This window comes from Coturnix japonica, chromosome 22 (assembly GCF_054131305.1).
Source record: "Coturnix japonica strain WE chromosome 22, WE-NBRP24, whole genome shotgun sequence".
Lineage (NCBI taxonomy): Eukaryota > Metazoa > Chordata > Aves > Galliformes > Phasianidae > Coturnix > Coturnix japonica.
Genome location: NC_140684.1, coordinates 3,189,614 through 3,217,545, shown reverse-complemented (window position 1 = coordinate 3,217,545; position 27,932 = coordinate 3,189,614). Strand labels below are relative to the sequence as shown.

Below are 27,932 nucleotides of genomic sequence, written 5' to 3'. Positions count from 1 at the left end.
ATAATTTAATAGAAAGAACTGGGTAATGTAGGGTTTTATCCTAAGAAATTTGTGCTTATTTGGTGCATTGGGATTATCCACTTCTCTCTGAGTTCTACTGCGAGATTTCTGTGCCAAAATAACACAGTCCTTCATCAATCTCTAACTCCAAAGGCACCTGAATGCATGATCTGACCTGTTTGGGTGGGAGGTGGGCAGCATGAACTGGAACTCCACCACGCAGGTGTTGTCCTTCAGCTGGCGGTGCTGGACGCTGTTCAGCTCGTAGGCAATGTACGCCCTTCGAACGTACACCTGGAGAAAGAGAAACCCAATCAGCTGAGTGTGTTAAGGAGGCAGGAAGAGGAAAAAGACAAAGAACAGATCAAGAGAGATCATAACTATACTGGAGACAATACAGTTACCTCCAGATGAATACAAAGATAAAAATCTAATTCAACTAGAAGAATTCGAATATTGTTATTTGAGAAAGGCCACTCTGGTGGCAAACAACCACAAGGTGGGCCGACCACATTCTCTGACAGCAGCTTCACCTTCCATCCCTCCACCCAAGCAAGTCTTCAGATAATTTGCATCCAAAATTACAGCCAGCTCTGAATGTTAAAGCTGTTAAATGCCAGACTCCAGCTATGCCAGATCCCACACAACCTACAGCTCCCAGACCTGCAGGGTAACACTGGCTAAAAATTAAAACACACTAAAATTATAAGTACTTGTTTTTTCAGTGGGCAAAAACTTACCTCTAAAGCTGCCATTCTCACCACCTGATTGCTGTGGTAGAAAAAGTTGGGTAGCACATCAAAGATGGACGTCTCTGACAAAATGAGTTTCTAGAAGAGATTACATGAAGTGTTAGAATAGAACTTGCCCTGTCTTGCAAACAGGATTAGGCCAAAAAGACAAAACAACAACAACAACACAAAGAAAAACCCACCCCCTCCAAAGAAAAAACAACTCAAATGAGCAAGATAAAGGCTGACTAGTTCTATTTGCTTGTTTTTCCTGCTGTTCCACAAGGACCAGGACGTTTTCATATTACACAGCATCAGCGTAGTAATGGAAACAAAACAAGGGGAAAGTTAGGCCGATAAACTTTAAAGCCACAAGGAACTTGGGACCACATATTTTTAAAGCAGAAACTTTGAGCTCAGTGAGAAGGAAGCTGGGAACCAAGAAGAGTTTGGCAGATACCTGCAGGTTCTCAATGCAGAACTGGTGTCCATACATGTCAATAGCGGACAGGAAGATGGACTCCACCTGGTTGTGACGCAGCTCATAGGACGGCAAATGGGAAGCAATGAGAACCTGGCAAACAGCAAACACAGTGTGTGGGTGAAGGGAGCTCTGCTGGGCCACAGGCAGGAGGCCGTAACTCCAAGGCAGCAATAGTCTGCTCCATCCAAGAAAAGGCTTTCCTGTGAATTTGGTGGCACCTGGGTGATGCTGCAAACTCCCTCCCCTCCCCAGCCTCATTTGTGTATCCACTCGGTTTGTATTATTGGCAATTCCCCATGGAGAAAAGGAACAGCTTCAATCAAGTTCCATCAGTGCATGTGATTTAGCACTGCAGAGCTGTTAGTCCTGGGGATTGCCTGACCGGCTGTTTATTGGAAAGCAGATCTGGCAGGCAGCAGCTGTGGGGAGGCCAGCGCTGGAGACCGCCTTGCACAGCTTCTGAGCAGAGCAGGCAGAGCTGTTGGTGCCAAGTATTAAATGCCCAACATGAAGGGTACGGAGATGGGAAGGGGAAGCAGCTTGCAGGGGAAAATGAAGTGAAGGAGCAACATAAAGACATCCACAAGGACTGCAGCACTATCCCCAGCATGCTGCTGAGAGGTTCAATAACTCTGAATGGTTCAAGGACACGAACACAATCCTGAAGGAAACATAAGGTCACTGAGCAGCTTCAAACACCACATTCATTTTCTACAGTCAAGCTCTGAAATAAAAGGAGAGATCCCCATAGTGTCAGCTTCCCTGCTGAAGACTTTTAGAATGGAGATGGGAACTGTGGAGTGAGAGTAGTGATCAGACTGTGGGGTCAGCACTGGTGTGAAGCCATTACGCCCTCTCACTGCTCCCTGGCTACACACCCACTGCTAACGAGGAAGTTCACAATAATATACATCCCAATTACTAACTGTGGTCTTGGAAATGAGAAAAGTTTTTCCTATCATTTTCAAATTAAATTAACAAGAGTACTCAAAAAGCTAGAAAAAAACCTATATATACATTAATATACATTATATTAAAAAAAGGACCAACATATTAATTGCAATAATTCCTCAGAAACATCTGATTCTCATGTAAATTTCTCCCACTGTTCTCTGCCCAAACTGATTCCCAGCTGTAGGGCAGCTGCTGAACCCAGACAGCACACCCTGGCTGTTTGCTGGGTATTCCAAGCAGCCTGTGCTTGGCAGGTTCACAGGTTGCAAAGCCAGGAGAGACCACAGTGACCACGGATTTTGTCTTCCTCTAACACACAAATCAGTCATTCCTTTTTAGGTCAGACAACGCTTTTGGAGTAACAGGGACAGAGGAATGTGGTCCTAACTTCAAAATGCAGTGGCTGCGAACCCACTGATGTGACCAGTGGCTCAGCCCTGCTGCAGGAGGGCTCCTCACCTGCCGTGCCCGCAGTGCCACTTTGGCGTTGGTTGTCTTGCTGAGCTGGGTCAGCTCCGTCAGAATATTGATCAGCTCATCTGTCAGGGTGGGGTCACGGCCACAGAGCTGGTCCTGCAAACAGACAGAGCTGAGAACATCGGAAACAGAGAAAACCATCCTCCCTCCTCCCACCAAGGGGTTTAAACATGACATGTATACACATATGTTACCTAAAGTTGCTGATATATACAGACACACACGTGCTGACTCACAGAGATCCGTGTGTACATTATTCTATAATTCTGTGCCATCAAGGGTAGAAGTATTAGACTTTCAGTAAGTTCACATATATAAAAAAATATATAAAAAGAGAAACCTTTGTTCTGCAGGTTCATTTCCCTGGCAGGTTTATCAAAGCAAAAAAACAACAACCAAAATAATACAAGTCCCACAAACCAACTAATACATAACAGCTTATGCCAGGTGCAATGCTACAGCTAACTCACACAGTTCTGAACCCAGACCATTACAATGCCATCCCCAGGAATGATGCCATACACCTCTCAGGGACAAAGATCAAAACTAAAATCACTTTAAAAAACAAAACCTAAGTGAGCAGCTCGTTAGGGACATCCAGGGGCAGCAAACACTACAGAGACTGCTTTCCACAGGAAGTTCTGTGAATCTCATCACTACAAACCAACATGTAAAATCATAGCAAATAATTTCAGAGCTGCCTTTGCTGTACTTGAGGTCTGAATGCCTGGGTGCCATTGCTGCCCACGGCAACAAAAGCCCAGCAGGACTCAGGACAGCAGCACAGCATCAAACATGGGCCCTGTGGCCCAGTTACAGTTGGGATGTGCATACAGCAGTCAGTTAAGTACATAAAATGAATACACAGCTTCAAATCGCACTATATTTCATCAAATACATGAAAGATGGAGTAGTTCCCATCCTGCCTTAAACGCCTGCTAGCTAAAAAAGTGAATGATGGCAGCATAACACCATTACTAAAACCATCCTCAGAGCTTCTTGTTAATAATGGATTCCTAGGGATACATCAATAACAGCAACATAACATCAAGGTGTTCTGACATGACATCTGCCCTTGGAGGACAGCTTCACCATCGCACACAAATGGCCTGGCAACCCAGAGCACACCACAGCCTCCACCACGATTACCAGATGTGCCAGGGGGCCCTTAGACATGAGGAGTAATGTGAGGCAGAGGGGAGACGAATGATGGTCTCTCAGTTAACAGAGTGAGCTGTAATTCAGCAGAGCAGTTCCTCGCTCTGCCACAGACAATCCAGTGCTCAGAGGTATGCTGCCCTTCCTAAAAGCCTCTGACACCCACCTGATGTGAGCAGCCCCCATCACAGTGTCCATGTGAGGGCTCAGCAGAGGTCACACAGAAGTACCTCAGCTGTTCCCCTGCCAAGTGCAGGAAGGTCTGCCCAGTGTGTTTTAAACTGGGATGCTGGCCTCTGCGTGAGATGAAATATCTGACAGTGCTGAGAAGAGCGAGCACACACAAAGACAAAGGAAAGCTCAGGTAGCCTTTCATCTTCTGTTCTTCCTGGCTCCCAGCATGCTCCTCACTCCCTCAGACAGACATTCTGCCTACCAACCCAAAGAGACAGCAAGACTCCATCTCTAAGACATGGCTTGCATGGAGGTGAACATCTAGACAAAAAGTTCCAGTCCTATTTTAGCAAGAAATAATCAGGATGACAACAACAAAATAAAGCAGGTAGCTGGCGCTGCACTGGCTTTTGCCTGCACTGATTGGCAAAGGCAGTGAGCAAAGCCTCAAACCAGCTCTCTGACAAGGCCTTAACGCCTCCCCGGCACCCCCGTGTAATTACACACTTGAGTGACTGGACTCTGAAGAAAATTGAAGGCCTGAGCTGCGAACAGCTGCCATTTTCTCTCTCCATCACGCCAGCATGATTACTTGAGAAATGAACAGCCCCGGCTCAAAGCTACTCCAGAATTCTCAGAGGAAATATGGCTCCGTGTTCAAATAATGAGATTCTTAAGGCAAGCGTTACTTACAATCACACCACACACCAAAAAGGAAAGGAAAAAAAAGGAAAAAAGGAAAGCTAGAAAGAAAGAATGCCAGGCTCCTTATATCTTACAAATTAGAATTTAAGAAACCCAGCCTCTGACTAGGACAATTATGACCCTTTCTATGCTTTTGAGAGTTATTTTGTGGATGGCTACTTTGGAAATGCTTTTTACTGTAACAGACCACGTTTTACTATTTTAAAAAAGGAAAAAAGAGGAGGAGGGGAGGGTCAGAGGGGGGTAGTACTGTAATTAGCCTCTTAACAAGCAGTATACCTAACTCTAGTCTGTGCTGGAAATCATGTTGTAGCTAAATTCACCCTGCCCTGAGGAATGCGGATATTCACTCTGCTTCAAAGCCTTATGGAGAGGAAGGATTTTCTGAGGCTTTTTAGGAAACAGGAAAAGAGAAGCAGGACTCAATTGCTGGCTTTCTATTTACTCTTCCTGCAAATGTAATTTAATGGGGGGGTTACCCATTAGAGAGTAGCTGAGGTTAATAAGAATGGAGATTTTCACAAGCTAGTAAGCAAGCCAGAAGAACATCGACGATGACGGCAGATTCCAGCATAAAGATTTCTGTGCGTTTCTATGCTAGAATCTGTGTCCAGGAGACTCACCATCCCTTCTCAAGCCCCCCGGACAGCCACACACATCCCTAGGGTCAGACACCTTGCCTGGAGTGACCAGCTTTGTGCTGAGCTGCTGGGTCCCAGCCAGATCCTACCACACAGCCCACAGTACAGCTGGTCAGAACACATCGCAACAGATCTGCCACGAGATGCTCTGAGCCTATAGCCAAGAAGAAGGTAAGACAGCAATTGCCAAGCCTATGAAACCAAACATGGCTGATCAAGAGAAAGCGAATCCACTCTAAAATGTCAGTGCAGGATAGCGTCATTCACTAAGAAGAAAACCTGAAGAAATTCCACATTGTTGCTGCTGTTGCTTCAGAAGCTACAAAGTTAGCATTTAAGGATGAGAGCTGTCAACCCAGCACCTTTCAAACACACAATTACAGGGAGAAGCAAATTTCTAGAGAATAAATAGGCAACTTACAATGAGCATTGTGACAAGCAGGTTCTTCTTGGTGACCTGAGCATGTGAGAAGATGTAGTTCAATACAGCATTCATGTCGCTTTTATTCTCTTCCCGAAGGGCAAAGACACACTTGTCGTAGTGACCTGCAATCAGAAATGCACATTTTTTCAGCCTCCAAACCTCTGCCATGGAACAAATGTGACCAGATGTGTCTGGTTGGTTTTTTTTCCACATATATATGTCACATGTTTTGCACTCAACCAGCTCTGGGACGAAAGCATTCCTCCCAACACACCTGCCCTCAAGAGAAAATTTAAAGCATCCCATTCTTATAAAACAGCTCAAAAAATGAACACTTCCCCTGTGAGGAGTAGACAGAGGTGAATGGTGAGCAGTCTCTTTCATTCAAAAAACTCAATAAAAATAGAAAAAAGACTTGCACCATCCTCTTCCACCAGCAAACTGAAGTGGAAGTGAATCTGCAGTACCATTACTGCAGGAACAAGGGCAGGATAAAAAAGTATAACAGTATCAAACTACCTGTGAGAACCAGAGCCTCAAAATCAGCCAGTGCATCATTGCCACCTTGTGCCTGGACACAGTAATGCAATACAATTATTTCAATTGTGAGTCAAGCCGAGGTTCTGAGGTTTGTTCTCACAAACACTGAAAAAACCCCTCTGTTATTTCACGGCAGGTATCTCCTCTAAAAAAATAAAAGAAAGCTGTGTGACCTTTGAAAGAAAACGCAAGTGGCTTTGCCTCATGGACTCATCTTTCTTGAGCAGGGTAAACATAGAGCTGCTGGAACCAAACGTGGGTCTTTCAGAAATCAAAAGCTTGATATGCATAGAAACTCACCATGCTGAAACTGAGTCTCCACCTTCAGATACTGACGGAGCAAATCCATTACAACTGCTTTCATGTGACCCCGGATACCACTCCGGTACCTGAGGAAACAAACAGATCAAACCCAGTGTTCAAGGCTGATTTAAGACAAACAGGCTCAGATCTTTCAAGTAAAACTGGGAAAAAAAGAAGAGGAAGAAGAAGGAATAAGGCGTAATTAGGGGTCACCCCTGAAAACAGCTTACCTCTGTACAAGCTGCACAATACTCTGAGTGTTCATGAAAAAGACCTCACGCTCTGATTTGCGGTTCAAGGTGGCTGCATGGCTATCCAAGATATTGGCAATCTGAAATAGAGTTAAGTTTCAGGACAGCTACTGAACAAAGGTGAGACAGTCTGCTTGACAACTAGTAACAATGTCCAGACAAACCAGACTGGAGCTTTAGCAGACTCCAGAAAAGGCCAGAGCCTCAAACTACATGGGAAGATAATGACCTAATGACGATACAAAAATTGAAGCATGACATTGTATAAGGTAATCATCTTCCAACATCTCATTACTTGATCAGGCCTTCTTAGTTGTAATAATTCCTTTTTACGGTTACACCGACACTGGAAACTGCAGTGTAGCATAGGTACCAGCCAAAAAGCAAGTAAATAAATGCTCACAAGGCCACTGATACGATTAAACTCCTCCTGATTCTTAAGCTAGCGTGTTAAGTGATACAATGAGTATCTTTCATCACAGAGATTCTATGTTCAAATGCATTTTTAAGTCCATCTTATCTCCAGTTAACTTAAAGGAATTTTCTCTCTTTACACCGACACAAACCAATTTGGATCCCTTTATACAAGTGTGGTTGATCACCTGCTGGCTAGGAAACTGGCAAAGGACTGATGTGATGTTGCTGGCATACTGGGCCATCTCCTTCTTGATGGACTTCTCCACGTTGGGTGGGATCCGTCCAGAAACACTGGTCATGATGTCCTGAAGTTCCAGCAGAGGCAAAGATGGATCTCTCAATGTCTTCATTAGTCGCTCAACCCAGCCCTTCACCTAGAGGCAAGTTAGCATAGAGGCAAACATAAGGAAAAAATAAGCAGCAAGAAGGGAGAAATGGAAAGGCTGTTCAGTGAGGTCTCCAGTTCTGCTGCATCACACAGCTAATACAGGGACTAAACACAAAAACTATATTAGCCACCTTTCACCAATAGCTTGCTCAGATTCATTCACCTCCAATCCTCCTTCCTCCAGACTTGTACTACAGCTGGCTATGCACATAGCTCACATTTACAAGGCTGCAGGCACAAGCAGTAAAGCTCAGGCTCCACTCCTAACTTACACTCCCTTTTGGGTACCACAGATGGGACTCTCCCATGTTACTCTCTGCTGAGACTGGCTATCAGAAAACATAAAAAGAACCAAGGCCAGCCAGCACTAGCAGCACAGCACTGCTCTGAGTCTTGGTCCTCAGGCTCTGATGTGCCAACAGTCCAGCCTTATGTTCAAAAGAAAGAACATATGCTCTCTCTCTCTGTGCTAAAAAATAACCAGTACCTTGCTGCTAAAGTAGGGCTCGGGCAGGCAGTACCCATTCATCACGTTGACCAGGTTATCCAGGACATAATGGAAGATGCGATGGAGTTTCTCGCCTCGAAGTGCTGTGCTCTGGATCTGTGGCAAGGTGCCCGTGTGCAGTTCAGCCTGGAAACACAGCAAATACCACAGTGTCACCAATCCTCCAATATGGCATCAGCCATGGTAGTAACATCCAGTTACCTCCGGTTGGAGGTTCAGATTTAACCTAGAAGAATTTCCTAAGTGGAAAATGCTCATGGTTTGAGAGAGAGAAGCTATGAGCTGGATCTGCAACAATTCCAGGTTGTGTTCACCCACAAAAAAAGCTTCCAGCCTCTCTCCAAAATGCATTCCAGTTGACTTATATCTCAACAAAAAGCAGAGGAAAAGCCAACAAGCTGATGTTGACGATTACTTTCCACCCTCTGCATGGCAGCTTCTCAGTTTTCTACTCGCTATTGCTAAAGGAACAATAAATTCTTTTCCACTGCCACCAGCAGTGCATGTTTGCAGAAATGCACGTTTGCCTTTGACCTTAAAAAAAGATCCGGATTTGCTACAATTTGCAGGGTCCGACACTCTTGGAGTTGGGATCTCTATTCCTGCCCTTCAGAAGAGCGCCACAAAGAAGAATCCATGATAAAAAAGAAGCAAAATAAGCATGCGGACAAATAAATCAGATAGAAGGATCTCACCAATCTCCAGTATCACATACAGACATGTACCCACAATATAGCTTTGAGGTAAGAAGAGAACAAGGATGGTACAAAAGCTTTGCATGAATCAGAGGACCAGATGATAATCTGAGTCCAAGTCACCACGAGACAAAGAGTATGGTGACGTTTCCAATACAAAGCATAAATCTGGACCATCTTGTAGCATTCACCGCATCACTCCCCTATTAAAAACACCACAAATTTCTGTGCTTCCTGCAACTTCTCACCTGCTGAACCCTGCTGGGATCATCCAGCTGGAGTTTGGCAATCACACAGCCTGGATCCAGCACTGCCCCAGGGCGTTTGACATAATGGATGCAGCCTGATTCTCCTGCTGTTAGTGTCATCACCATTTTCATCACCTGTAGCAAGGGAAACAGGTTACGCACTCAGCTTCAGTAGTCCACAAATGGTTCTAGTTTTGTAAGCTGGCAGCCAACAACCTACCACAGACAAACTAACCTGCATGAGCACCTTCTGCATTCAGGCTTTCTCAAAGGTCCATACATACACTGCACATACATTCCGAATGAAATTTTGGGAACTTAAGTAAATAGTAGAACAAGTTACTAGGCCACAAATTAGTGCAGCAGGAAGCTGCTTGGACCAACAGGTATTTAAGAAGGTCCTACACTCAACACAGGGAACAAAACAGAGTTTATTACTGCACTCTGGTTTTAAATGAAAAAGCCAGTCTCAAAAGCTACAGCAAGACTCTTCTTCTTAGCAGAGGAAAGATTACCTTCTAGAGGTCACAACTCTCAGTCTGCTATTCATAAATAGAAGTGCTCCCATAGTTCAACGACAGAAGCTATTGCCTTTGGAGCAGAAGTTAGGTTTAGGGAAAGGCAGTCTAGTTTTACTATTGCTGTAGCATATACCACAACTGGGAAAACAGGAATTGAGTAGGTGGTGCCTCTTTAGCCATGGTTCTGTTGCAGTATAAAAGCATTTACATGAAAGTATCCGGATCTCTGGCTTGATATTCTTCTCCTACACAATCTTCCCAACTAGCTTAATTGCCCCTCTGCCAACACACCCTCCCTTCCCTCATATCTGTTTAGAGCCATGCACTCCTACACGACCTCTCACGCTTTCCTCACTATGATGCAGCAATTGTTCTTCATCTCCTCTCTAAGCATTAAGTAACTTCCAAGGGAGAAGGCAGGAGTGACGCTTATTTGCAGCTTAATTTGTCTGATCAATCTGATAAATGATCAGGTGATCAGAGAAGTCTTAACATGTTACTTAATACTAGCATATACCCCTTCTGAGTCTCTTTAAGAGCTAAGTAGTAGCCTGTGGAAGGAAAGCCTTCTTCACTGTAGTTAGAATACACGGTACATGTAGATTTCACTCTGCTTTGGTACAGTGGCAAGATAGTAACTGTGGTCTTACTGCTAAGAAATGTTGCTTTTTACTTAGTGAAGTCATTAATGCTCAGATTTCAGCTGTTAAAAATTTCTTCCCCACCATCTTATTCTGTTTGCTGATTCCTGAATTAGTCCAAGTTAAAACACATAAAATTTAGAACAGAAATATTATGAATTATTGCTCATTCTCATTTCCCAGTTCAAGAACATTCAACTTTTTTTTTTCACCCCAGCTTCTGCCTGGACAGCTCCAGCAACAGTTCTTTGAGATTTTTACCTCTATTTCTGCAAAGCATTGGCCTGCAAATACATGTCCTCCATCCTCCACCACATACTGGATAAGCTTCCCAGCCGAAGGTGAGCGCAAAATGGAAGGATCATTTTCCTTTTCAAACACACAGGTCTTGTTACCTATAGTGATGCGATACCTACAAAATAACAGGTAGAACAGAATGAATCATTCAGGTTGCAGAAGACCTCCAGGACCTTCAAGTCCAACCACCCACCTAACGCAACAAGATCACTGCTAAATCACATCTCTGTGCACCACATCCACATCTCTTAAATGCTTCCAGGTAGCAGAATGCTACTGCATCCCTGGGCAGTCTGTTACTACACTTAACTATCCCTCCTGTGAATAAACTCTACCTGGTATCCAATCTAAATCTCCCCTGGAACAACTTGAGGCTGTTCACTCAAGTCCTGTCATTGTCACCTGAGTAAAATGACTGGCACCCACCTCAGTGCAGTTCCTTTCAGGTAGCTGTAGAGATCTGAGTCTGCATCTGAACACAAGTCTACCATTCATGTACTGTGGTTAGCTTACTGTATCACTACGTTCTGACTGCAGATTTTAAAAGCACTCTGGAAGGATACCAATGCCATTCTAGCCTACTTTGGAAAAGTTAATCCAATGTACAAACATCTGAGCCAGCAAGTATTTTAACACTGAAAACCAAGAAGTTTTGGGAAATGGGAATCTGAGCCACCTAAACAACCTAAAAATCAGCTCAGCTAACTAGATGGTCAGAATACTGGGTCTCTTACAGGTGACCACATGTAATTCAGAAGGGCAGGAGAGTATGGACTCCTCATCAGTTCACTCTTACAGGAAAGGTCTGAATGAATCCCAGACACACATTTCAGATGAAGGCAACTTCTCCCTTGAAACTCATCGATAATAATACATCTAAGAATCCTTTCCTAGGAGAAAGTTCCATTTCCAGCTGATCATCAGGAAGCATAAGGTTAGAACACTTATTCTGGACTGACACACAGATGTTATACAATAATCCCTACAAGTTGCTACCTGTCCACTTCTTCTTTCATGTAGGTGGTGTAGCTGCTACCATCGTAAGATAGGAGCAGCCCTCCGTCGCTCAGTCGGTGCACATCAACTTCCACACAAGAGCTGTTCATGATGACCACGTAGGAATTGGGAGACTGTCGAGTCACCTGCAGATCCACAAGAACAGGAGGTAGCACATGAAAGAGAGACAGCACTGACAGTGCTTTGGTTGCCACAACGCGCACAGATTTCCAAGCACTGCTACGGTGGTAAAAACAGATATGCTTGTTCTCATCTTAGATGGAAAAGAAAAAGGGTGAAAAGAACTTGAGATCTCAAAGCCAAGCACTTAGCAGCCAAAAAATGCCAGAACTAATGCTGTTTATATTTGAAGCTGGATAAATCAATCAAAGCACACTTTAACTGCCATTCACTGTTTCTCACTGAAGCAGTGCCAAAATAAAGCTATGGAATCTGATCTGCAGGGGGCAGAACACTTAGAGCTGCAAATGACAATATATGATCATGTCATTAAAAACTTCACAATAATAAGTTTTCCTAGGGAAGCTAATTACAATTGTACAGGCAATCTAAAGTTTCTTCATCCTTGTATGCTTGCTTTTGCATACTTTGAACAGTATTTTTAATGCTAATTTCTTTGGGTTTTGTAGGGTTTTTTTCTCATAGCAAAGAAAAAGCAGTGCTAAAGAGAAAAATTGCTACAAACTCTACCATGCTGATGAAACTGGAGCAAAACACTCAGCACAATGTATCTACATATTCAGAAACATCAACTGAAAGTTTCAGACAACCAAAAGGCAGGGGGTTTCACATAAAATTCTGGTTTAATATTCTTCAGTACATGCAGAGGAGCTCTTGACCCTGAAAAATTAAGATGTTTACAGAGATATTACAATAAAAAGATGTGACAGGTTATCATCTTGATCATGATTACTTAAACCCCACTAAAGCAGAGCATATATAGTTTGCACAGATTTAATTCCAACAATGACAAAGATTAAGCCAGAGCAGCACACAGACATCTGTGGTTAACAGAGGCATGAGGTTAGTTTTCTCTGCTGTACAACATACCTTCAACACATACTTCCGTCCTTCATAGATGAGTTCCACATCCACAGTGTTTAGCAAAGTATGGGCAGGCAGGACTTGGCCCCTTGAAAGAGAAGTACAAAGCAAATTTTGCCTTCCAGAAACCACCAGATGACTACCAGGGACCCAGGGAGATCCAAAGAAGCATGAAAGGATTTAAAAAACACTGGCAGGGAGATCAGGCCAGTTTTCTTAGGCCAGTAGATAAACAGTCCCTTGGGATCAGAGAACAGACAACAAATAACAAGCTCCATGCATTTCTGTTTTGTACTTTACTTGAACAAAACTTCAAGTCAAAAATAATTACTATCTACCAGACAAGCAATTTTACCTTTCTAGAGAATGCAGGAAGTTCGAGACGCTGTTTCGAAAGCTCACATCAGCCACATGAAGAGCTCCACATACCACTCCTAGCATGGTGTCAGGCCTTTCAGCCTAGAAAGAAGGGGTACTCAATATAGTTACATCTCTTTTAGTATCACTCTGTTCTAGACTTCCACTTGAAGAACCAATGGTCTCAGCTCCATTTCTGCTTTAAGGCCAATCTTCCACTAAAATTAAACTGTTGTTGTATACATCCAAATACTATATAAAAGCAATCACCCCTATAAAGAAAACCACTTGATCTTTGTTCTTTCTGAATCAAATCCTGAGACTCAATCTATTGGAGCGTTTCCATCACACCCGTCCCAAGAAGTATAGTAAAATACTAGCTTTAATTCTCATATACGCTAAGATGCCTCTATGGTCAACTCTAAGACTACTTTTCCCTGACAAGATGGTGACCTGGAATTTTGATACAAATAAGAATCAAGCTCAGTGAAAATCTTTATTTGCAATGTGGTATGTGGAAATTAAGTACTCCTAAATACTCATCTTCTGGTAACCAGAACATACCAAGCTTCCCTACTCTCTCCTCTTCTCTCTCTCCAGCCCACCCTTCCCTCTTCCTCTCCCTCTCTCCAAACTAGTCCTGTAAAGCAAACAGCTGCACCTGCACTTTCTCAGCAATAAGCCGATCCAACCAGCCAGTGTCAATGCGGTTCTGCTGGAAGCTTTCTGTTTCCAACAGTTTTATCAAGTATTCAACAGTGGTTCGGAAATCCCCTCGGATGGACAGCTCCTTCAAAGCCACCACCATGTTTCTGAAAGAGAAGAGAAAACCTATTATCCATTCTATATTAACAGTAACGTGCAACCCAGTAACTCTAAACAGTTCCTTCTAAGTTGCTTGGGAAAAACTAGTTTGAGGGTAATAGCAGAACACATGCACTTGAGCAAGATCCTACACGGTATACTTGGGAATGAAAGAATATTGATTTTCTTCAATCTGCTGTTGGTGTGAACCAGAAAAACTTAGCCAGCATCAGCTATGAGATCAGGAGTTTCCATTGTTATCAACATCTAAGCACCTACCACGTGTGAAAAGTACATATAATAGTAACAGTCACTGCCACCATCCCACCCAGAATGGAACAGAGGAAACACTCTGGATGAAAAATAGCATGGATGACAGGTCAGACAGTCCTGCGTTATGATAAGCTTTTTATGTCTCACATCACATAAGAACACTCGGTTATTTATAAGGCACTGGCATAGCCAAGTTATCAACTCTCTTCTGTTAAAAGCATTCCACCTGAATGCTTTCAAAGAAGGACTTCAACACAATGGTATCTTACTCCAGCAGCAGGCATAGAAGGCAGGAATGAAACGGAAGGGAAATAAACTAAAGAGAAGCAACCGAAAAGTGAGGAATGCAGGTGCAATGCAGTGGAATTGCAAAGCAAGACAGGATGAGGAGCCTGACCATGATGTGGAAAGCGAGATGGAAACTCCTCTCAAAAATACCAGAACTAAAGAGTCTAGTTTCATCCATGGCACTCTGAAATAAAGAGGAACAACATAAGTAATTTCCAAGGTTCTACCACTTTTCTGTCTACTTACGAGATGGCTTCTTCACGATTCTCTCCCCAGGAGAAGCAATGACCAAACTGAGAATCAGCAAATTCATGAAGTCCTCCTGCAGCAGCAACACTGAAATAGCCCCAGACATTCTTATTGCTGCGGAAATTCAGTTCCTGGACTGTACCAGAACTGGGCTTAAATCCCTGTAAAAACAGACAGACATTGCTATACAGCCTAAAGAAAAAGTAAATAAACCAGAATTAGGGGAATAATCAGAATTGTAAAGAGCACCATCTTGCTCTGCAACATGATACGTACACAGCTAAGCTGAGCCTGCTCACCGCCAAAGCAACAGCAAAGGTCTATAGAACACAGAAGCACAGGAACCGCTGTAGTTCAAAAACTACATGAAACCGAAGACCTTAGTTTTTGTAAGGTCAGTAACACCTTGGCAGCTAATAATGACAGTGTGTGTAGGGGACAACCAAGTCACAATAAAAAGGATTTATAATCCTAAGGCACAGATAAAAATCTGTTACGCTCTGAGAAGTTGAAGAGATGAAGGTGAAGATACTGTACAGTGTGACTATGTCAGTCCACGTTCTTTCAGTGCCTAACCTCAGCCTACAGAACCATCAGCTACGTAAGATAAGGGCAGAATCTTTTAAAGGTGCTGCCAAACCTTCTAGGAACAGCAGCAGAGATTGAACTTGCTGAGGTTATCATAGCACGATAAGGAACTACAGAATTTAAAACACTCACCTCATCAGGATTCTCACTGGTGATACGTGCAGCAATAACATGGCCACGTGGACAGGGGACATGGGCTGAATTCTCAAAATCTATAGATCCATCTCCCCATGGGGAAACACCATACATCACTCGGATATCCTTGATCCGGTGGAGTGGAATCCCCATGGCAATCTAAGGAGGAAAAACAGAATTTCCCACTAATAAGCAAGTTGCTCTCCTAACAGAGTCTCTCTTCCTTAAGGAATTAACTCCACCAATTCTCTGCAGAAGCAAATGCTGCAGTTCTCATACAGCAAACACATATCCTTGTTTTCCTAAGTGAGCCCTCTCCAATGACACATCCTGTTACATTTAGATTTCTCAAGACAGCTGAACTCAGTGTAACGTCCACCTTATGACTTTCAACAAATACTTTCCATTGATTAAAAGACTTCAAGAAGGTCGGTCGCTGCTAGGTTCACCAAGGATGGGCCTGAATTAAGCCTGATAAAAATACACTGAGGTGCCAGATGACCCCTAACCAGTTATATGGGACATGTGAGGAATTCTGTAACTACAAAATGCAGAGAGAGTAACCCACAGAACTGGCTGCTGACCGAAGCCTTATGGACTGAATCCCCCGTTGTTCTGGTCAACAACACCAAAAAAAAAGCTACTGCTTCATACAAGCCATAAATGTCACTCACTGTGATGATTTCCCCTTGAAAAAGTAATAAATCAAGACAAATTCTTGGTTGCTTTGACACATCTATTCCAGTGCCTAATTATTAGGAGCAAATCCTATTTTGTAGAAAGACTTGAAGAGCAGGGACCTCAGCCAAGAAGAGGAAGCATCTGCTATTAGTGAGGGACTTGGAGAGGTGGAAACAATTTCCCTGGAAGTCAAGAACTGCTAATCAAAATTAAAAAGACCAAAGTCACTTTCCTGAACTTCAAACAACTGCTGAACTTGCTGAAAGATGAAAAAAACCAATTGTCTGCTCTTTTTTTCACTCTCTCTGTCATTAGAAACTCTGGGAATACTGTTATCTCTTGGAGGCAGTGGACTGGGCAACGCGCTGCTCCAAACTGGCACAGCATTTGATTGCTCTGCTAGCCTCAGAAGCCAATTCATTTGACAAAATAATTTCAGGGCTTGAAGTTGAACTACTCATGTCTAAAGCCTGTTAAGACAGGGTTTTTACACACAACCAAACCAATCAGTTTTCGTACATTTATATCTTATTATTCTACTGCTTCATTTTTTAACTCTCTAAGAATTTCAGAAGGAACAACGAGAAAATTACTTCTCTTTGCTTTCCAAGTCAGAACAGAAGGGGAAAAATATTTTGGAATACAGAAGCTTTGCTCCAGCCACGGATATAATTCCCAAACTGGGAAAGCAACAAAACTGGTCGATTAATTGGGTGGTTTTAGTTGGGAAAGAGAAGTGGGGGAGTCCAATTTCACCCATCTGCACATGGGGATATAGGCTGTATTTGGTACCTCTGACAGTTGCCTTACACTCTTTCCTCTCTAACTACTGAGATCTAGTCATCTGCTTAACATTAGTATGTGATCTGGTTTTAACACAGAAACCTGGCAGTGACTCAGCAATAGTCCAGCCCCCTAATTTCACCAGGGCTTCAGCAGAACAGGTTTTTCACGCTCAGCTTTCTTCACCATACCACACAGTTTGAGTACTTCTGAAATCCTCCAGAAGTACAGGAATTGGGTCCTGACTCACCTGGAGCTGTGCTGCAGGAAGATTAACATCAGCTACCATCTCGGTGCAGGGGTGCTCCACTTGCAGACGGGGATTCAACTCCAGAAAGTAGAAGCTGCCATCCTGGCTGTACAGGTATTCCACAGTGCCCGCACTCACATACCCCACCATTTTTGCAAGCTTCACTGCACACTAAGTTACAAGAAAGAAGAGAATTTGTTTTCCATGCCCCACACTCAATCACCTGCGCCCTGTCCATCCACCCAACCCAATTCAGGATTTTTTTTATGGCATTCTAAAACTTTAATCCAGCATCTTCTAACATACCCAAAGGCTGCTCAAAGCAAAATACACAGCACCGGGGTTTTGGTTCCCAGGTTATTTTGTTTACACTGTTTACAGAGGGCAGAGCCTGAAGTGAATATTTTTAACAGCCAGCATTAGAAAATCCACATAACTCCTGCTGCTCGCTTTGAATGTGACATTAAACATTTACAACACACCTCTCTCATTTTTGAGGTGCAGGCATTTTCAGTGGAGCTCAGTAATGGTGGACTGAGTTTTGGAAATGTCAGTGGTTGCGCACACGAAGCGGTTTACAACACATTACCTTACGTTGCTCTTTTAAAAGACTGAACAATGCAAAATTATTGTCAATGATAAAAAAAATCCTGGCTCTTCCTGGAGCCTCACACGAAAAAGAGAACTTGCAGAGCCACTCTCACCTGTTCCATGTGCTCAAACACCACTGAAGTTGCAATAGAAGCAGGTGCTTCTTCAATAATCTTCTGGTGCCTGCGCTGCACGGAGCAATCCCGACCAAAGAGAGAGATGGCATTGCCATACTGGTCTGCCAAGATCTGCACCTCCAAGTGGCGGGACTGTTTGGCTAATCTCATTACGAAGATCGGAGAGCCTGGGACTTCAGCCTGAACCTATAGGAGAGACACCATATAAGTGGACAAATCAGTTTTTGTAAACAACAGTCTTAATCACAATCATCCCCAGTTCATTTTCTGAGTAACAAATATCCTGAATATTTACCCAGGCCACTTATGACTAAAAACAACCTGTACTCACATTTAATTACAGTGAAGTTCAAATAATCTCTGCTTTCCTAAATATTCCATAGGCTAAAGAAGGCCCACAGTAGTGGCTTCTTCAGTTCCTCACCATCTCCCATATTGTGCTCTCAGAATCACCCAACCAGAACATCTAGAACAAGACGGCACAAATCAATGGAAGAAGTTACCTGTCTAAATAGGTTGGGGAAGTCATCTGCATTATTAACTTTCCTAATTCCTTTCCCTCCTCCTCCTTCAGAGGCCTTGATCATGACAGGGTAGCCAACTTCCTCAGCAGCCTGACCAAGATGGGAAAAACAAGTATAACAAGTTAGCAAGTTGAAAAGATCTTTATTTATGAATGATCCATGTCCAAGTCCCCACATCCTTTGACTCTGTTTAGCAAACTAGACATGAACAAGATAGAAACCAAATGTGCTATTTCTGGAGGATTCTTGTAGGAAAAACAAGGGAACAGTTGCTGCCACTGCATTGATCTTGTTTCTTTCTCGTAATCCCACTAATTCTGCAGGCTGGGCCCACAGACAATTTGTGAAAAATTGCTTTCAAATTTCCAAGACTCAGTGCAGTCCCAGTCTGTTCTCACATTAGAAATAAATTAAACCTCAAAGCAATCTCCAGGTATGCATGCAGCAGGCTCCAAACAGCTCCGAACTACCAGCCACCCACCCGCAGGCCGTCATCTGCATCTTTCACGTAGCCTTTTTCATACAGTTCCTGAGGAACATTCAGGATACGCTTCTGAAGATCGTTCTCCTGCCAATCCACTCGAAGACCTGAAAGATAAACGTGACCTTCTAGTTCGTTCTGCTGCAAGGCTCAGTGAGAACTCACATATCAGACACTGATGAAACAAAGGGCTGTAACAGTTCCTTGAGGAACCAGTCTGGAAGCATGTAAAAAAAGAGAGGATGCTGAACATAAAACAAATTATTACTGTTGTCTGGGGAGCAAAGATTTTTAATTGGGAAACTAACAGTTATGCCCTCCACATACCCTATGTAATTCTGAGAAACAGGCAGTTATTCACCATCTTTGAAAGTGCACAGAGCTTCCACAGAAGCAGATTACTGGCTGCGTGCTCCAGAATTACTGGATAGATGCTAGAGAAGTAAAGACTGCAGATATACCAGATACTACAGCTGCTCTGTCAGACTAACAGCATTGTAAAGAACGTGTACACTTTGCCTGACATACCCACAAATATTATAGTCACTTTGTCCAAGCCTTGGATAATACAAGTTTGAATCCATTAATAGATGTCATATACAACTGACTTTGTAATGCACATATACTTATTAAAGATTAGATGTGTTGAAGAAAGACAGATTAAAATGGTCTTTATATGCTGGGAAATTTCCTTCTTACCACTGCCACTCCAAGGAAGAGTTGGGATGCCAGCAGTCTGAGCCACTATGGACGATGCAATTTTATCTCCTAAAGCCCACATTGCTTGGCTTGGAGGACCTGCAAAGAGCAAAAGCAACGCACAGAAGAGTTACAAGTGGTATCAAGCTCTAGGGAAATGCCCACAGGTTTGATTTGGATCCCATGTACATGGAATAAATGAAAGCTCTCAGCAAGCCTGATGCAGGCTACAACCCAACTGGTATAAATCAATATTTCCAAATCAAACCCAAAAGCATTAACAGTGTCAGCCAGGAATCTAAAAGCAGACCAGTGCACCTTTGACCAAGAAAGACAAAAAGGCAATTATAACTACAGCAATGCAACCACAGACATATCGCAATAGCTTGTTACAGAAGCCTTGGAACACTCAGCTTGCAGGCACCACTATCTGTCCACGTGTTTCTCTTCAAGCTGGGCCAGTTCTCAGAGAGATGGCAGGTGCTGGTGACTGGTATTAGGCGTGTACATCACATGCTATTGGAATAGTAATTCAGTGCCCTGATTTTCCTAGAAACATGGCTTATGTGGGACTGTAGCACATGATTGGCAAGAGATTTAAGCCAGAATTAAAATGCAGATTTAAAATTCACCCCTTTTCAAAGGTTCAGAGTATTTCCACAGCTATGGCTCAAGTTATTACAGATCTGCTAGAAGTCAGAACACAATACAACTGCCCCAAAGATAAAGGTTACAATCGCACCATGACTTTCATCACAAGTCCATCTTTAGTTTTAAACACGGCCTCCATAACCTTACCCTATATTCAGATATGGAAGCGACACTTCATCTAACACTTCCAGGACTCAATTAACTACACTGCTAACAGACAACAAACATCATGCACTGTCTACAAAAAACTCTTTCAGTAAAATTCAACTACAAACATCCTCTTTAAATTGACAGCAGAAATATCCAGGTTTTGGATTGTTGTGGTTGTTTTTTTTAACTGCTTTAACACCATATTCTTTGATTTTCTACCTCAAAATACTCAAAGATATTTTGGGCAACTTGCCACTTCTCCCATACAGCAATTATTTCCCAGCATACATCCAAACCTTACCCACTCCCATTTGCAAAGAGGTGTACCATCACATAGAGGAAATGGTCATACATTATCATAGAAGTCCAGCATGTCTAAACATAGATCATTTCTAGACATAACTTTGCTCACCTCTATTCTTAATAGAAGGTATAAGGAAGGCTTACAGCCCTTACTTACAGTCTTCATGGGAAAGAATCACAGGATTACTCTGCACCTCTCTGGTCTCCCAGACCCAGGGCCTTACTGAGCTAAGCCCTCCATCATAATTCAGGGCCTATTCCAATCCAGTTTCATTGGCCTCAATTACTGGAAACAGAGTACACTGCTAGACAGCATATTCTGTTTCTCTGACTATTGTAAAGAACACATCAATCTTGCACTTGTAGACAGTACCTTGTGACTCTCTTTCAGGCTCAGGATTTTCTCTCATTAAACCCACCCATTTAAAAATAAGGACTAGACTTCATCAGATATCTGGTCAGAAGTACATATGCTTACCCATGAAAGCAATCCCATTTTTGTGGAGAAGTTCTGGCAGCTTTGGGTTCTCAGAGGCATGGCCCCAGCCAGCCCAAACAGCCTGCAGAAGAACACAATGTAATTCACTCTTTGTTATAAGAAAACAGGCACACGAGCAGAAATACAAAGCATGCAGATATTTCTAAATCTTTATTTTCTCCACTGAACAGAAAACAGCCTCATAACATCCACAAGCCAGGGCAAGCTCCTGAAGTACACTCAGGCTTACTTCAAAGGGACAGAGTACTGCATCTTGCAGACAAGACTAAGAAGGATGCTGAAGAGCAGCTAAGCGTAGGGAAGCGAAAGGGTGAAGGAAACCTTCTGCCTCCTGCAGAAACTCACACTGAGAAATTGACTGCATTCACTGTCCTTTAGTGCCAGTATAAGTCTGTCAGCTTCATTTCTTTAACCTGTCTTTTCTCCCAGACCAAACTCATCATTTGAGGAGGGGGGATCTTTACTGCTACTTCATGATTTGAAAACTGTGGCATTTCTCACCTGCACTGGAATGCGTTTAGCAATATCAAGAATGAGTTCCACATTTGCATAGTTGTTGTTGTTTGGTCCTCCTGGAACTGGCACATAGTGATCTGCCATTTTAATGTATTCTGTAAATGCAACAAAGGTTATACTTAGATCATAGATCTGGTAAAGGGTACTTTGGTCTAAAACTTCCCAAACCTACGGCATAAGCAAATCTGAACATCCGTATCCAAGTTTCTCTCTCATCAGTCCTAGGAATTAATGACAATTATCCAACGGTATTTCTTACACAATAAAATACCCTACAGGAAAAATTAAACCTAGTGTCCTGAAAGCACTTAATAAAAAAATCACTCCAAAAGTATTTAAAGTGCTCAATCTGTTCCCAGACAGAACAGCACACGATGCAGTGGATGTCCATTCAGCCTCTTGCATCTCTCTGGGCACAGAGTTCAGTGCACCTTCACTCACCTGCGTTTGCTTTCAGGTCCTCAGGAGTCACCATGACAACAAATCTGATTGCCCGCTCGTTTCGGAACATCTCATAGGACCAGCGCCGGATCGACCTCATGCATTTCACTGCCGCAATCCCATTGTTGGCTATCAGGACCTGCGTATATGAGATGCAGCAATGAGACAAAAGTCTAAATAGCACAAAATGCTGAGCAAGAATAAAAATAGTCATTTTTCTCTGTAGATTCTTTCAAGCCATTTTTTTGTTGTCCAGTTTCCTTAGCCAGCTTTCAGCTCAGTAAGGAATCAGCTTTTGCTTAGCCATGAAGATATTAATGCCTTATGCTTTGTTGGGATTAAAGAACAGAGGGGCACTTCAGAACTGGCATGAGTTGCTAGAACTTTTGTTACCTGAATGGAAGGGACCTCATTGTTATGTATTTATGTATTTTGGAATAAAACTCTCAGTGCTTCGTCCAGTCTGCATTTGCTGTATCTGTCTATAAGTTCTCCTCTATCAGCAGAGGCTCATTCAGATATTTTTTTTCCTGCCACATTAAACTAAAACAATTTATCACGTTTAAAATCGAAACAGAATGACTACAGGCAGAAATACATGTTACAAGTTCAGGAATTTCAGTATTTTGTCATCTGCAATATGCAGTATTGAATAAAAAGAAGTCACAGCTATAGAGAAGGGAACAGGAATGCAATATGGCAAAGCTCAGAAGGTCAGTGATTTACCTTTTCAATAACTCTGTTCCCTCCAAAGCGAGTCACAAATTCTGCTGGAGAAGCCACAGTGAAATCCCGCTGCACGTCAACTTTCTTCCTGTCCCGGCCTTGCTTTACAAGGTGCAAACCAGACATGCTGGGCCTAAGGGAATTTGAAGGGGACAGAAAAAAGCAACACTGCAGTGCAGGTGAACACAAACAAACCAAGGTACAGTGATAATTTCTACCTGTCCCCTTGATCCCATTCCCCAAGACAAGCAGAACATTCCCCACTTTCAGTTTGCAGCTTTTATAATCATGATCTTGCTTTGCAATGAACTGCAGTTACATCTCAGCACATGTCAGCCCACATGGAGCAATTCAAGTTATGTCAATAGATGAGCAGGTGAAAATGTGTTCACTGCACATCGCTGCCCATCACTGAACTGTGTTAAACCACACTCCGTGCTGCTTCTCAGTCTTCCAGGAGAGCTGACAAACAATGAAGTTTTGTGACTTTGGTAAAACAATGTACTAAATCAGATTCCACAAGGAAATCCTATAATCCAGCAAATACACTTCAGGTGTAAACGAGAGGCTTTGCCATCCCTGTGCCTGGTTACTTCAACCATTTCCCAAGGATGTGCCCAGCAGCAAGGCATGGCCCTGGGAGTTGTGCATTCAGTTGGAGTCATAGTCACCCTCAGCATCTTCTGCCTTCATCAGCTGAAGCACTGAGCAACTGCCTGGGGAGATGGGAAGAGATGGGGCAGAAAGGGACTGACCTGCTGGGAGGGCAGGAAGGGCAAACAACAGCAGGGACAGGCCCGGCTGTACATGTCCCAGCCCACTGCTGCACAGCCCTGACTCTATCAGGATGTTCAAAATAAGAGAAGCACACCTATGGCACTTCACACAGTGCTCTGGAGCTGAATTTCAACTCATCAATCTTTACCTTACACATGGAATATTCCCATGGCAAACAGTCAAGGTGGTAGAGAGCTCCAAGTTACAGATCTTGTAAAGAAAGCAAATCCGGAGCTTAACTGGGAAGTGTGAAACTGTTCTAAGCACAGAGAGATATCAGAGCAACCCCTGAAGCCAAGGATGTAGAAATGAAAGGTAATAGAGGGGAGAGTAACAGCGTGATGTTAACACGTGCTAAGAAAGAAGACTGTCTCCCAGCGACATGCTGGGTACTACAAGTGTCTGTACCAGGTCAGACTAAAGTACACCCAGTTCAATAACCTGTCTCAGAGGCAATGGCTGATATCCAGACAAGGGCATGAGATCACGTTGAGCTTGTAGAGGTACTTCCCAGGAACACTTTCCCTTCTTCCAGCAAGCTGTAATCCCAACAGGCTGTGTCACTGTACCTGACAGGGCTGCTGACAGAGTTCATGGACTGCACTGCAATAATCACGGCCTGCAAACTTGAGGATAGGGGCCAGCAAGCAAGAAAGAGAGGAAAAGCATAGATAAGATTGAACTTCTCTTAAATTTGTCTTTAAAGTTCAGAATCTACAGCTTGGCAAAGGAGGAGTGCAGACCAAGAAATAAATGAGACAGGTTTATTCACTGAAGGCTTATTGCAACTGGTCTCAACCAAGAAGAGACCAAACTCTTGGGGTCAGAAGCTGTGAACATGGATGGATACAGACCGTGGATACATATGGACCAACTTGCCAGGTTCAAATTACTACACAATTGAAGATATTCCTACAGCAAAAATGACAAGATAACCAAATTTTCCATCATTCAGAATAAATTGCAAATGCTTCTTTATAAGCAAGTATCGTTCAGTTTACTCTGTGATGGGAGGTATACCAAGAACATCAAGTTTGATTGACTAGCAATCACAGGCTGCCCATTACCATCAAAGCAGGAAAGATTTTGTTCTTTTTGCAGCATAAGGTGAGGGAGAAGCTGGGCAGCAATGAAGGAAGAACACTGAGCCCTAAACACAACAGAACGAAAGGCAGATCACTAACAGTCATCCCTGCTGTTCTCCAGGTCACACACGCAGTGCTTGCTTAGGTATGAGCTTCCAAAATGCTCACCAGTCCTTCAGTTTATAGAGGTTAATGGTTGTGCAGAATCTCAAAGCTTACAAACACCGATTCCCCACCTAAAACGCAGTCCAGTGCCTTTCTTACAGACTGCATGCACAAACACCTCACAGTAACTCAGGATGGCTTCAGAATGATAAAAGTGACATGGAAAAATACCAGTTCAAATTTCCAGCACAGGGTGCCCGACTGCCTCTGTCCAAGACTGGCGTCGCTCTGAGGAGACAATCATAGCTGAAACTCTTACCTCTGCAGCATGTGATAGATCATTTCCTGACTCTGATCCGCAGGCTCCTCCATGCTGTCTGTGAAGGAATTAGCAGATTGCAACTGCTGCTATTTTGGTTTTTCCAGCACTGCAGCTCAAAACGCAGCAGCGCAGAGCAGCGCGGAGCCTCCGGTGCTCACACAGTTCTCCTTAAGGCAGCGGCACTTCCCTGATTGCTTCAGTCTTTTAACCTTTGTCCCCTGCCTTCTACCAGCCTCTGTCACTCTTTCTTCCTGTGACGCAGCACGCACAGCGAGTGGAGCAGCCTCTCTGCCGTGCAGGGGGAAAGCAGCTGATCGGAGACAGAGGAACCCCCAGTTACGTAAGGAGCTCATTGCTGTGTGTCAGAGCCCCACCAGGATCCCGCAGGGAAGCAGCTACACAGCTGGCTCCCTGCCTGCCCCAAGCCCCCAGCAGCCAGCACAACCCCTGCTGCCATAGAGGCAGCTGTTACAGGCAGGCTGCAGTGCTCATCAGCTAGAGAATTCATTCTGTAAGTGGGATTTTGTATCAGGTGTGCACAGAGGGTGGGGAGGCATCAAGGAAAGCACCTCCATGCAGGTACACAGAGCCCAGGGGTGATCTGGGCAGCAGAGCACACAGACAACAGCAGTCTGAGGCTGGGACAGGTCAGCCAGGATTTCAGCATCTCAGTTTCTCCACCCATTAAAGACAGGCTCGCTACAAAAAAAAACAGCCCCCAAACAAAGGTGCTGTGGTCCTGCAGGGCCCTGCAGAGAGGATGGCTGTTTGCTCAGCACCGAGCATGTGCAGGAACAAACTGCAGATCTGGATTGGAATTCAACACAGCAACTGGATTATACCTTGAAATTACACTTTGACATTGGGGTCTGCCCTAGCATAGGGCCATACCCAGGTAGCACAGCCCTTATATGAGGCACATGCTCTCCAAGAGTCTAAGCAAAGCTATACAATTATCCAGGAAGGAAACAATAATAATAATAATAATAATAATAATAATAATAATAATAATAATATTTTGAAGGGGAAAAAAGGAGGAAATACCCAGAGAAAACAGACACGTTATGAAGACAGGCAGTGCTGAGCCTTAAGAGCAAGGTGAGGACACTGCAGGAAACAGTGACCTAAGAATAGCCAGGCAGTGTGAGCAATGACCAGCAGCAAGCGCCACGTGTCTGATAACGCACAGGCAAACAATTCTGTGCAGATCCAATCCCTGCAAGCATTGTCAGCATGAGGGCAAAGCAGGACAGCGACATGCTGTGGTGGTGAACATCACTGCGGAAATAAATCCGAGCCAGACAGCAAACAGGTGATAGTGAGGGAAAACTGAATAACCAAACAAAAACACTAAAGCCAGGCAGGTGAAGGATTTAAGCTCCTGACACTGAGGTGCAGCACAAAAGCCACAGCATCCTCCCCCACATGGATGGCTGCAGAAGAAAAGAGAAGCCCCAGCCCTGCAGGTCAGAGGGGACTTGCATCAGCATCGTGCCATTGTATAACACTGGTTGTGCTGGAATGAGCCAAGAGGAGTGTCAGATGGAAGGCACGATAAGATGGTCCTGCTCTCCTCTGCACAGGGAACAGTCTGGGGCACAGTCCCTAAAGAAAGATGTAAAGCATCCAGTGAAGAGCAGATGAAAATAACTGTGGGTTTGATGAACATAGCCCAGGAAGTGAAGGGGTGGCCAGCACTGGATGGGCATGGTGAGGATGCCTAGTGACAGTCTTTATACAGGAAAAGAGGACAAGAAAGATTCCTGAGAACAGGAAGTAATGCACTTAAATTATAACACAGAACACATGTTAGAAAACCTTTCAAACAGTACTGCAAACGCCAGCAGTGGGCAGAAGGGCTGTACAGATGCCTGTGGGAACAAGGTTTCACAACATGTTCATGCAGTCCCTGATCAGGACCAGCTCAGCATCCAGATGACCAGACCTTGGGGCAAACACACAGCCTAGATGACTGCTGGGATCCCTTCTGGATTGACAATTTATTAATTCCCAGATAAAAAGCAGAGGCTGTGTTGGAGTGCGTTACACATCTGCCTAGTTACTGAAAGCCCCTCAGTCCAGCACAGGCCCCGCTCCTCCTGTATGCACAACCCCACCTGGACACCCACTTCCCCCAGCCCTGCTGGGAGGCTCCCACCAACACTCCAGTTTCCAGAATCATAGAATTACCCAGGTTGGAAAAGACCTTGAAGATCATCAAGTCCAACCACAGCCTAACCATAGTACCCTAATGGGTACAGAAGGCCATCACAAGGGCAGAGATTTAAGAAATATCAGACTCAGCTCAATGAAATCTGCACTGCTTCCTCTCCTGGATGTGCAAAGCCCACCTCATCCTCAGCGCCTTCACTGGACACATATTGCATACAGAAAATGGTACATTCCATCTCTTTCTAAATAAAATTCTTGCATGATATTAAATTTCCTCAGATTTTGATCCTGACTTAAGATTTACAATTACTGAATGTAACTGGTGTTTATTTCACAGTCTTTGTGAAATCTCTTTCCCAAATATTTGCCTACCCAGAGCTCCCAGCCCTAATAGCTTCCAACCACTGTAGCTGCAAGGAAACAAATCCTACAGCTACACGCAGCCTCACGTTAGAGAACAGCTTCAGCTGGGTTAAAAGGACTCATTGTGCTTCTGCTACAGCGTCAATGGAGACCATCAGCTGCAGCATCCCAGCAGAACCACGCCACACGAGGATGTGTCACTGTGACACAACACTTACCATCACATGCACAAAGCCCACTCCCTAACCACAGCGCTATTCAGAACCCAGCTGGCAAACAGCATGTGAAAAGCAACCCCCCCTCCCTGGAGGCTCGGCCTGCAGGCAGACAAAAGGGAAGCCTGCCTGCTGTCCTGAGAAAAACC

At 43.8% G+C, this 27,932-nt stretch overlaps 1 protein-coding gene across 12 annotated transcripts in view; it reads right to left on the bottom strand.

Annotated features, from left to right (window-relative positions):
• The window catches only part of ACACA (acetyl-CoA carboxylase alpha), a 118,850-nt gene that overhangs the window by 73,960 nt on the left and 16,958 nt on the right, over positions 1–27,932 (bottom strand). For 10 of the 12 annotated variants that reach the window (XM_032448510.2, XM_085521971.1, XM_032448512.2 and 7 more), the window contains 26 exons: positions 22,745–22,877; positions 22,019–22,157; positions 21,563–21,672; positions 21,041–21,122; positions 19,459–19,557; positions 18,760–18,866; positions 18,258–18,368; positions 17,731–17,940; positions 17,027–17,197; positions 15,310–15,471; positions 14,587–14,750; positions 13,637–13,787; positions 12,974–13,077; positions 12,625–12,706; positions 11,554–11,699; positions 10,522–10,672; positions 9,099–9,233; positions 8,135–8,281; positions 7,445–7,633; positions 6,822–6,922; positions 6,589–6,677; positions 5,746–5,870; positions 2,629–2,742; positions 1,192–1,305; positions 741–830; positions 176–294 (listed from right to left, as the gene is read on the bottom strand). In XM_032448510.2, coding sequence (XP_032304401.2) covers positions 176–294; positions 741–830; positions 1,192–1,305; positions 2,629–2,742; positions 5,746–5,870; positions 6,589–6,677; positions 6,822–6,922; positions 7,445–7,633; positions 8,135–8,281; positions 9,099–9,233; positions 10,522–10,672; positions 11,554–11,699; positions 12,625–12,706; positions 12,974–13,077; positions 13,637–13,787; positions 14,587–14,750; positions 15,310–15,471; positions 17,027–17,197; positions 17,731–17,940; positions 18,258–18,368; positions 18,760–18,866; positions 19,459–19,557; positions 21,041–21,122; positions 21,563–21,672; positions 22,019–22,157; positions 22,745–22,877 — 3,345 coding nt within the window. Of the gene's footprint in view, positions 1–175; positions 295–740; positions 831–1,191; positions 1,306–2,628; positions 2,743–5,745; positions 5,871–6,588; positions 6,678–6,821; positions 6,923–7,444; positions 7,634–8,134; positions 8,282–9,098; positions 9,234–10,521; positions 10,673–11,553; positions 11,700–12,624; positions 12,707–12,973; positions 13,078–13,636; positions 13,788–14,586; positions 14,751–15,309; positions 15,472–17,026; positions 17,198–17,730; positions 17,941–18,257; positions 18,369–18,759; positions 18,867–19,458; positions 19,558–21,040; positions 21,123–21,562; positions 21,673–22,018; positions 22,158–22,744; positions 22,878–25,030; positions 25,398–27,932 lie in introns of those variants that run through there. The other 2 variants (XM_085521975.1, XM_032448511.2) reach the window with 2 other exon arrangements.